Source organism: Pocillopora damicornis, chromosome 5 (assembly GCF_964200805.1).
Source record: "Pocillopora damicornis chromosome 5, jaPocDami1.2, whole genome shotgun sequence".
In the NCBI taxonomy this organism is placed as follows: Eukaryota; Metazoa; Cnidaria; class Anthozoa; order Scleractinia; family Pocilloporidae; genus Pocillopora; species Pocillopora damicornis.
The window spans coordinates 20662290-20674355 of record NC_142674.1 but is presented as its reverse complement, the minus strand read 5'-3'; the positions used below and the strand labels follow the sequence as shown (position 1 = coordinate 20674355).

Genomic DNA, 12066 nt, shown 5'->3' with positions numbered 1-12066 from the left:
TAAAGAAGCTTTGTTTTGTTTTAAAGCAGCGGCAAGCAGCTGGAGCACAAAATAAATGTAGGGGGAAACACGAGACGTAATCGAGTGCTTTCTCTACTTTTTGGCTCTTGGCATGTTTACAAACCTCTCATTTGCCTTTCCTGATACTACTTGCCGGGTCGGCGCAGGCGGTGTGCGCACTCTGATTTGCGTTGCATCATGGTTGTCGAACGAAAAGTGAGTCATTTGCATCCTGTCGCGGTCGAGTGAACATCTCTGGTAGCAGCAAGATAGCGTGAATAAACATGGAATGTAATGAGGATTCACTGTCTGTTGCCGTTCCTTCGAAAGTTAAAAAGTGTTTGCAGGCCTCCGCGACTCCTGTTATTCTTCCGTGACAAATTCATTGTTAGGAGGCTACTGAAGAGATTCAGAAAGAATTGAAACTGCAGCCTTGCCCAAGAATCTATTCATTTGGCAGAAGTCACACTCACAGCCGATGGCTATGTGAATAAAATCTAATTCGCGAGTTATTTAACAGGGAATCGACCCTTGACATGCAAACGTATTACAAAGGGACAGCGACCTTCTAATACACGAACTATTTTTTTATGTCATGCACTTAGAGGCGTAAATATGGGATACGCTGTGTAGTCGGCATGAGGTGTACTACTGTCGATTTGATTGGACGTCAGGTCGTGAGGTGGATAATTTAGAGCTGAGTAATACCCTTGAGGTCTGAGAATCGTTTCCTCATCTTCTGTTCCATAATTGAGTATGGTTTCCAGATACGATTTGTAAGCGTACGTGTCTGTTTGTTCGGTGGTCAGAGTCCCATTCACGTAGATGGAAGGTTGTTTGATGATGGTGTGAAATGCGTTTGGAGCCAACCAACGTTGCGACGCATCAGCCAGATTTCCTCCATCGGTTTTTTTCAGAATCAAATCCATACGAAAATAACTTCGGCTAAAATCGATATATTCGCCGCTGCCTGGTAAAACGAATTCTATAGGGGTAATACTTTCACTGGTTGGGTTGATTTCCACGATACGGTTTCCATTGTAAGTGATGTTGGTAGGTGGTACTGTAAAAAGGTCTAAAGCACTATGTTCAACCTCTCCCGATTTGAAGTGGGCCGAGGAGGCCTCGCTGCCTCCGAACACGATACTCATCTTTCAAGAACTGATGAGGAAACGCTCACTAAAAAGCTTTTTATACTTCTCTGCGACGTGTGGGTGATTTTTTCATGACTTTTTTTTTTTCTACCTAAGATACTAATACTTTTTCTTCATTTTCATATCCATGAGTTTAAAGAGATTTTTACCTAGGAATTTTCCTATTTGATATCCTGTTCCTAGAGTTCCAAATATCGGCACCTTGGCGGCCGAAAACTTTCCTCCTCCTCTTTGGCATCTTCGTTGGCGACGATGACGACGACGACCGCTACTACGACGTCCTAACATGCCACCACCTCTTTGTCTGGCTAATCTCAGCATGTAATCTTGATTTTTAAAGGGATTGGAAGCTCTGTTTAGAAGAAGTTCATCCATTCTTTTTTTTCCATGAAAAGTGATCCAGCTCTTTTATATCTTTTTTTAATCAACTCTATAAAAAAATTATCTGTTATAATATTCCTATTACTTCTTCTTATCATTATTTATGAGTTTCTGGCCTAAGAATTTTCCTATTTTATACGCTGGTCCTACAGCTCCAAGGATCGGTCCCACTTTTCCCAGAATCTGTCCTATCGGTAGTCCTCTTCCTTTCTGTTTCTTCTTCTTCTTCTTCTTCTTCTTCTTCTTCTTCTTCTTCCTATTCAGGTATGCGCCTGGCATTATGGTAGAAGATCCAAGAAACGGTACTATGGACGAAGGACGTATGATTCCTCCTTTCTGTCTTTTTCTTTTTCTTTTTCTTCCACGTGTCATATTTTTTTTTCAGTAGGTAAAAATATCACTCAAACGTTTTGCTGTTTTTTTTCTCCTTTTTATACCATTCATTCCACTTTCTTTTTGGACTTTCTTTTTACGTTTCACACCCGTTAATTTACCAAAAACAAAATCCTTGGCTTTTCGCTTTCCGTAATTTATTAGGGTTTTTCGAGCGATAGATTTGAGTACAGGTCCCACATTTCCTCTTAGAGCTGCACTCGCTATTTTTCCCATTCCACGCAATACTCCACCCAATCCACGTCCAGATCGAATTCCCGGTCTATAATATCGTAGTTTTCCACCTTGCATGCTGGGTTTAGGGTTTTTTTTCTCTCTCTCTCTCTATACTGCCAAAAAATAATAAAATTAAATCACCATTCGTATTTATAGTCATGGGATATTTATTTTTTTAAAAAGGAATGAACTTTTACAACAAAAGTAAATTGATTTACAGAATGAGATTACTTTTCATACTTAAAACGGCTATTTACACATTTTATAGTAGGTATGACTTCTCTTAGAATAGAGTTGATCATCATCACGAGTACACGTTCTACTTGCCTGTGCGGTACCATCTTTTTTCATCTGCGTCTGGGCTGTTTCAACTGCGTTAAACTGGTCACGGCTGTAATTTTTTTTAGAAAATAGGTCCTTTTTTTTAAAATTCTTTACAGGCTTTCCACAATTCAGTCAAGTACCATCCGTTTTTCATGATCCGTCGCCGGAGTTTTCTGAATCGATGCCAATTTTTCATCAGATGTCTCTTTAAGTAAGCAGTATCCATACCCTCTTCTCTGTCGTAACGATACAACGAAAAACGTGTTTTACTCTATCGGCAAACTTCTGGAATTCGTTTTTGTCTGCAGGCTTTCCGTGGTACATGCGAGGGGTATCGTCACCGTGCCAAATGACCTCTAGAAGGTGTAGACATTCGTACATATCTACCGTATTCTTCACGTTCATCACCGCGCGGTACCTGTTTATCTCTCTCGTACCACTCCAGTATTGAATCTGATCGTAATGAGGTCCGTTGTGAAACGGTTTGGCTATCTGTCCTGAAGCTCTGAGCACAGAGAGAGGATCCATTCCCAGAATCAATCCTAAGAAACGCGACTGTCTCCCTTCCACTTCAGATTTTTCCGTAGTGGTGGTAAAATTATAAACGCGATGAGGACAAATATCGCTTTTCCAACTACAAGTATCGCTTACTTCCATGTCTAATATCCAAGAGAAAAAAAATCTTCTACTCCTTTTTTTTCACTTTTCGCATTTTTCGCATTTTTCTTTAATGCGTGACCCACTACCGCTTCTTCTAAAATTGATGGTCAAGATCGCCTGTCCATCTTTGAAATTTACTTGCGAGCCATCGGTTTCACTGATTCCCACTTCTACGCTGTCGAAGACATTTTTACGAATAGGTAAATACTGTAAACGTAACGGTTCAAATAAATATTTCCCTTTTTCGTTATTAGTGAACGAGACTTCTCTCAATAAATCTGTTTCTGTACCACCCACGATCTGAGTCTGTGTCAAATCTGTGTACACGAACCGCGTTCTCTTAGGATCCGCATAGGTGTGATAGATTTTTTTCATCCAAACCTGAAAAATACCAATTGACATAAGAATAGAATCGCACGTAACGACCCACGACCATAGTCCATTGAATATCCACGATTTTCCACAGATCATCCGTGGATTTCCATAAATTCAAATTGGGATCTCTGAAATGTTCTATTCTGACGCTACTTGACAAACATGTGATTTTAGTGACATCACTTTTTGTTTTTTCTTCTATCAAGTGGAATTTTTTAGCCAACTCCAGTTCAATGTCTACGTGGTTATTAGCTAGCCAGGATTTCGTCAATTCTTCCAAAGATCGACTATCTCGGTCTGGAACAGGATGCAAGTAATCGGGGTCGAACACATCCTTGTATTGCACATGTTCATTGTTGATCTTCAAATCGTATCTGTTTGCATTCGACACCCATTCGAAATGAGGAAATTTCCCTTTTCCACTTTCATCTTTCCATCCTTCAAACCTCCTTCTTTGGTTATACATATACCCTGCGCCATAGTCGTAGATATCTGCCATCTCCTGGTACATTTGATTCATGACTAAATTTATAAAACGCGACCAAATTTCATACCCGCTTCGTACGGTAGTAGGAAATACCGTACAATCTGACTTTTGCAAGTCCACCACGGCATTACACTTTGCATTATGCCACTATTGAGTAGCTCCTTTCTCGTCTAGGGCAGTTTGCCACCTATTATTTTTCCATCTTTTCACGGCTATGGGTACTCCGTCGCTGTTGGTGATCTTAGTATGTATGTTCGCGCGAACCAATATAGGTACTCGCGCATCTATAAAATCGTCCACTCGAGGCACCATATCCGGAAAAGAAAACTAGCCAACGCTACCTCCCAATCACCTTCTGGTAGAAAAATATTTCTCGGTAGTGTGACTTTATAATGACCGGGATTATTTTTAGAATAAATCTGTGAACTTGCATTGCTAGGTAATGTCAGGTAGAAATTCATCTTGGTAATCACATCGTGATAAAACCAAAAGTGTGTGTTGCTTGGTAAATAGGGTTTTATTTATATACACGCTTTCTGAAACATAACGTGACTACAGTATCAATGATTTTCGTTTTTATTTCCTACAAATTCAGTTTGAGTTCCATCGACTTCGCTGATTCCTATTTCTACTATATCAAACATGTTTTTTCTAACAGGAATAAACTGTAAATTCTGAGGTTCTGTTCTTTATGACATTTCCATTCATAGACCCGTCGTATTCCACTTCTCTCAAAAGATCTGTTTCCGATCTACCCATAAACTGTGTCTGCACCAAATCCGTGTACACGTACAAGGGTCGATTTTAATACATTGGACTGTAATAGGCATTTCCCAGTTCGTAAAAGTACCAATTGACTGAACTTTCAAATTTCATAAATTTGGAAGTGCTACTATGTCCTTCTGCTTTAAATCCTGATTCTTTTGCATCAATGATCTCCCATAATTTAGTACCATCAAGCCAATCTAAAGTATGGCTTATAGGATCTCTAAAATGTTCCACAGTTACATGACTAGTAAGTTCATAACCTTGATAATAAGAATCATATTTTCCATCTTGTCTAGGCATGATTAAATTAAAGGCTTTAGCTATTTCTAGATTGAGGTAGAAAGCATTTTCACGTCCAGATCTGTATGCTCCATCGATCCCACCATTGTCCATCTTCAACCTGTACGTGCCACCCACGTTTTCCCATGAAAATTCTGGCCATCTGTAATGTTTTTTCTCTGAAAGCAAAGTTTTATCGTTGGTTATAATACCACTTGCTTTGATGAGTAATTTGCTGTGCAGTCTGTAAGTGAGTAAAGCAATCCTTCTATTCCAAAAATCCACACCATCTTTGGAAGCTGATAGATCTTTCTCTTTTCTCCCCATTTCATACATGTATGTTATTTGCCGGCTAAGGGTCGGTCCGTATGGTCAAAAACTGTGACCGAGGTCTTGAAAATGCTGCCCGAGGCCTACGGCTGCCTCGGGCAGCCTCGGGCAGCATTTTCAAGACCTCGGTCACAGTTTTTCACCATACGGGCCGACCCTTAGCCGGTAAATAACATATTTATTGTTTTTAAACTTGACGAAATTCTTTCCGAAAGAACCCGAATGATTTAGGGCCGTAAATACGGAAAGATCTTCCAGAAACTGAACAATTTTTGAGTGAGCAAATGGTAGTTAAAATAGAGGTGATGCAAATTAAAGAGAGATGCCTCAGCGAAACATTTTCATTTCCGTAACGATAAAGGTGATTTAAAAGGCTTCCAAACAAACTTTGAAACATTATTTTTACAAGTATCTATCACAATCTGACACCTGTCAATTAGAGAGCGCGCAAGAAAAAAAAAGCGTAGGAAAATTTGAAAAACAACAGAACTAGTTTGGCAAGGGCTGTCACGACAATGTTTTCTTCAAAATCAGTCAATGATCTAACGAAAAGTATTATTTACTCTCATCGACCATTCATTCATGTATGAAGAGTAACCTCTGTTCATTAAGTAAACTGCGAGGAAAGTAATTGTAAGTAAATTCAATTTTTTTTTATTTTGAAGTTGTGAGAGTTTGCTCGTTTGTTTGCTGTAATGACGTGTTTAACTCTGATCTTTCCTTCACAAAAACTAAATTCGAACGGCACACTCCAACGAGACACAAGGGAATGTAATGCAGCCTTTTCTCAAAAAATTCCTTCAATTTCTGTTGTGCAATTTAAGGTACAAATGTTCAAATTGAACGGAATTGGAAAGACTCACCAGGAGCGTATATTTGTTGTAGAACTTAAATTAAAACTTCGCTCGCTCTTTCATTATGAACAAATTGCTCGAGAAAATTCAGATATTAAATGAATGAAAGTTCCATCGTTCAGTTGCACTGTAACCAAATACCTCACGTTTCAACTTTCTGGGTACTTTTTGTGAACGATTAAAATTAATTGCAGACGGTTTTTAGGCCGCTTGTCAACCAACGTAATGACACTATTGTTTATACAAATTCATTCTGAAACCAATATTTTTCTGTCAACCAAAGTGATTTGATAGAGAGAAAAGAGAGGATTCAGAAGTTATTTACCGGCTTGAGGTAGTGACCGACGTGTTTGCTTAAAAATACTGCCCAGCCGGAAAACGAGGTATATTTATTAAAAATGACAACGAAAGTTTGGATGTACTCGGCGACTCACGAAAGCGTTACCGTGGCCCGTGGGCAGAGATAGGAAAATACTGACCGGGTAAAGAACCAATCAGATTGCAAGATTCGTTACCGTGCCCTCTAAAAAAAACAATAATTCATCTTACTGCCTTGGATCCAATACTCTTTTCTGGAAATGAAATCACCGTGGTGATCTTTTACACCATCCATACTAAGATTTAATCCACACATGAAATCCAAGTCTACCAAGCTTCGGTAATCATTGCGAATACTTGAAGATATGGCAGATGGGAATGAAATGCTCGACAAGGCCACTTCCCATTCTCTTCCCGGTAAAGAGATCGTCTTGAGAAGCTTGGCCTTGAATCTCCCTGGAGTGTTATCTCTGTAGATAGTGTCATATCCGTTACTAGGAAGCGTGAGATAAAACGTGTTCTGATTACCTTGCATGACTCATAAATCGACTATTTCCTTCGCGTCTACCCAACTGTCGTATTTGGAAGGCTAACCTTTCCATTTGACCAAAGCTTTTGTTTGAGATATTCTTGAAGCGATTTGTTGTAAAATTCACTTCCTTTATCCGTTTGTAGACGTAACGGCTTTCTCCCTTCTTTAAAAATAGACTCAAAAGCGCGTTTTTGTTCTGCACCGGTTTTGTTCTTCATAGGAACCACCCAAGCGTATTTACTTAAAACATCTAAAACCGTTAAGAGATATTTTACCCCTTTGTTGTATCCACTGAGATTTTTCATATCTGCTAAATCGGCTGCCCATTGATGATTTATACTATTAGCTACAGTTGGATTCCTTGTATAACGTATTCGTACCGGTTTATGCAAAGAGTAAATTAAATTCTTCCGCATGATACTCTTGAGTTTTTTGACAGGTACACCTGTGGCTTTGTATAACCTTTCCAATCCACCATAACTACCTGTAATATCAACACTACTTCCCTTCAACAAGTGACTTATCTTTGTTTCATCGGAAGCTTTTAAGCTGAACAGCAATAAAGATAAGAATTAATATGTCACGAATAGATTCTGAACCGGGAAGTCCGCGGAATCTGGGAAAGTTTTGAGCATATGCATCAGCTAATGCTTTTTTTGCGTCGGAACTATTCAGTCGTTAATTAACGGCGCTTTTTTAAAAGAAGCCTTTTGCATTCTTGCCATATATCTCTTTTAAAGAAAGCGTAAACTTTACGGTTTATTCCGTGTTTATTTAGTGACAATTAGCCTCTATTTGGCCAAGAACAACACATGTTTCAAATGACAATAATTTCAAGCGGAAATCGGTTGAAATTAATATCAAATGAGTGACGTTAACAAATACAAGCAGCAGCTGGAGCACAGAAGAAATGTAGGGGGAAACACGAGACGTAGTCGAGTGCTTTCTTTGCTTTTTGGCGCTTGGCGTGCTTACAAACCTCTCATTTGCCTTTCCTGTTACTATTTGCGGGTCGGTGTGTATTCGTCGGTAACTTAATCCGAAATTTCACTCTCTATCTGCCTGTAATAATATACATGAAAAAACTATGTGCGTCAACCTGATTGGCTGAAAACGAATCCATTTTTGAAAATTTCTTCCACCTCTTCTACTTAAAATAAGCAGATCACCATTATTCAGAGAGCATTGCACGCCAAATGCACCCTTTTTGTGTAGCAGTACGAACCCATCGCTGATTCGCAGATGACCAAAAGATGGAAAAAAAAACCATCTATTCCATCAGAGTGCTTTTCTCGTACGTGTTATGAAACCAACACAGAAACGATCACAACGTCCAATCTGAGACAAAGAAGCTATCACAAGGAGCCAATTAAAATTAAGATAAAAAACAAGGAAATTAATTGAAGCGCGGAAAAAGGTGAATGATTAGGGCGCAAAACATAAAGATAAAAAACAAGATATTTTTTTAGCTCCGCAACTGAATATATTCAACAGACCCCTGTTACATCTATCACATTCTTCAGTCCCGAAGTACTGTGAACGAAGAATTAGTTGAGAAAAATATCGTTTCCCAAAACATCTCAGCTGTGAAGAGAAAGGTAGAATGTTTTGTTGAATACTTTACGAGTATTACACATGATGTTACGGGATGAGCCACGTGCCCTGTGCCAGTATCTTGCTGCCATGGGGACGCCAACAGATACGCACGCAGTTTGAGTATAAGCGTGCCGAGGTCACTTATAATGGATTACAGGCGTTGCCTTTCGACTGAGCAGAGAACGGAAAATGGCTTTTCGGAGGTATACTACGTGTGTTGGTTGTGTAAGTCGTCAAGACCTTTTACCTGGATAAAGAAAATCAAGTATTGCTGTGAATAGCGGTTGACGTTCCAAACTATGCAATCTCTTTCCTGAAAAAAAAGAAAATGAATCGCCGTGAAAAGGCAACCGTTTTACCAATCATAATGCCTCTATAATTCAACTTACTTTCTAAAGTGAATGCAGCTAAATCATACCCAGGTTACCTACATTCAAAAGTCCTTCTTGAAACTCTGACCAGGTAACGTTAAGAATTTGGTTTTACAGGCCTAGGTATCCTTTAAAATTAAGTTTGCATTTCGTGTCTAAAAAATGGAAACAAAAAAGACGTGACCACGACATCGTAAAAAAGTGCGAGACACTTCAATCTACAAAATCAGCCGACCTCTGGATATCTAACACTAAAATGGAGAAAGTTATGCGAGCACACCATCATTATTATCGCTTCGGCGCGGGCTTTTCTTCGCCCGCCGGGAAGTAAAAGGCCTTAAGCAACGCGAGCCAGCCAAAGGTCTGAAAGGGGCCTGGCACTTGTGACCTCATTATTAGAACCACGCCCAAGGCAAACTTCTCCCCGACTCTTCTCAAATCTTACGGCGGGCTAAGAAACGCGCGTCCTGCGAGGCTGATAAAGAGAACCTAACGGCAAGTTTCCTTCCGTGCTGTACTGTCTAATAAGTTCCCCCTTCTACATGTCACTCTGTAATTTAATTTTCAACGGTAACAACAAGAAGAAGAACACTGTACTTGAATCCAATGTGTATTAATACATAAGCTATTTACCTTGGGAAAAGTCGGAACAGAGTTTCATCCATCAATTCGCGCCGTCGAAATTTTCAACACTCTGATCTGCAGATTTAAAGGAACAATCGCCGCTTTTCGCAGAACTGACGATATCCAAGTTAATAAGTTAATAAATGACCTCTTTCTTGGCCACAAACTGGCTGAAAAAGACGCTGAATTTCTTTTTTAGTTTGTAAGCTCTTTCCACGTGCAAGACTGATAGTAAATTCATGAATTTTAATTTTTTAAATGATTTGTAACTCAAATGAGTTTTCCGACTTTGAACAACGGGCTGAATACCAAGGACAAGCTTTTCGGTTAGTTTTTTGAGATCGTAAGTGATAGTTGGCTATTTGTAAGACTTAGTGGACTCTAATAAAGAGGTAAAAATATCGCGGCGACCCTAGCAATACCACAACTATTGCATGTAGATAACTCGCCAGTTATTAAAATCGTTGTCCTGATTCAAATTAGACAGCGCACGAACACTAGCCTTTCGAAGAGCTACTGCTAAATTCCAAATTATCTAATTTATTTCCATTTCATTTTATTAACTATCAGCTCGCTCGATCTTCCTGGAATCGCCATCATTTTTTTTTTCGATTCCCTTGCAATTTCGCGATAGAAGTCTCTCCTTTATTTCAAACTACACCTGCCTCGAAAATTACGGTCGAAGTAATAGGTGTATTTTTTCCAATTTCCAATAAAAGGTGAAAGCCAAAGATAAAAGAATAGGATATCCTCACGAGGATAATTCCTTTCAACCTCTCAAGAGAACATCAACTGTTGACTTACTCTCTTGACTTCTCTGTAGCAAAACTTGGCTCCATGGGACTGGTCTCATTTATCCCCTGTAGGGGGAGAGAGAGAAGATTGGACGATACAGATGCTTCACTGGTCATAAGCGATGCTACAAACTTGAAGATTGCTGCGAAAGGCTTCCTTGCAAAATATTCGTTCATAGATCAATAGTAAAACTAGGCAAGAAATTGCTTTAGGTCAAGGTTTCAAATGGATTGTTGAAGGTCGAAAGTCCTCGAAGCACGACCTCTATCTAGGAATGGACGGATACTATGCCAACGAAATGTTGCACACAGCTCTTTGTCAACGTTAAGATTCTAACCATATTTTGTATGGTGTCGTCGGATTGAACTACGCGTGGATCGAGCCATCTATTACGAAACCGGACACATCAATTGACAAGGAATATGATATGTTTTCACTCTTTTTATTTTATTATGCAAGGCAAGCTCATATTTTTTAAGAACCAGATGTTTCTTATATCAAAATACAAGTCAGCTTCAATGGTTTAAAGAAAAAAAATTACCCCAAAGTAAATGTTGCTGCAAATTAAAGTCAAATATTTCAAAGGTTTCAAAGCGTGGAGTGCATTCGGTTGTAAGGTTGCAGAAAAAGCGAGGAGGAACAGCGAACATCCCAACACCAAAATCAGCCACCGCTTAAGAAACGACAAATGTGTTGGTTTTGGTGCGAAGCTGACGTTGACTGCAGACCAGCCAAGAACCCCAAACCACGTTTCCATTGAATTTCTTTTTAATGGTTGTTCTTAACTACTCTGTTTTTCTTGCATCGGATCTGTTCTGTAGTTTATTAACGACGCCTTTTTGAAGAGAAGTCTTTTGCATTCTTGTTGTATATCTCTTTTGAAGAAAGCATAAGCTATAGGGTTTATTCCAGAGTTAATAACTTGTAGAGGTATTTTGTAATGAAAATCGTTACATGATTGACCAGTTAAAAATAATAAACTACAACGCATCATTATTCCGTAACACGATAGAAACACACACGTTACCAATGCCACCCATTTTACCGCTGACGCCTTGTTCTGAGTTTTAGCTCTAGCCACCATATGATTCAACCGTAATTGCTTAGCTAAAATGCGATCTCTTGAGTAAATAACAAAAAACATGGATGCAAGAAAAAAAATTAGAATTACGCACAAGATTATCTCGAAAAGCAAACCCAAGTAGCCGAGCATAGTCCTGGCAAGATCGATTCCACTAGGTCTAATCGACACTAAAGTAAGAGAGAAAAGAAAAGGAATTCCCCAAGATGTTAGAACCATTTGAATGACTCGGCGATGCCTCATAAAAGTCAAGTATTTCAAAGGGTTCACAACAGCAACATAACGTTCTAGTACCAAACTAAACAAATTTGTTCCAGAGATGTAAAGAATGAACACCCTTACATATATCACAATTAATCCCTCTTTTGAGCGTGGAGTGCATTCGGTTGCAAGGCTGCAGAAAAAAAGTGAAGGAACAGCAATCATTCCAACACCAAGATCAGCCACTGCTAAAGACACGACAAATACGTTGGTTTTGGTGCGAAGGTGACGTTTAATGCAGACGAGGAAGATGACAAATCCATTTAC

The 12066-nt window shown here is 39.2% G+C and overlaps 1 protein-coding gene across 1 annotated transcript; it reads right to left on the bottom strand.

Annotated features, from left to right (window-relative positions):
* Positions 1–593: 593 nt before the first annotated feature.
* Positions 594–1151, bottom strand: LOC149045884 (uncharacterized protein F54H12.2-like). The gene has a single exon (XM_089205970.1). It carries the CDS (start codon positions 1149–1151, stop codon positions 594–596), a length of 558 nt encoding a protein of 185 aa, XP_089062096.1.
* Between the last annotated feature and the right edge of the window lie 10915 nt (positions 1152–12066).

Coding starts and splice junctions, on each gene's coding strand:
- LOC149045884 (XM_089205970.1), bottom strand. CDS start 1,151: ATGAGTATCGTGTTCGGAGGCAGCGAGGCCTCCTCGGCCCACTTCAAA.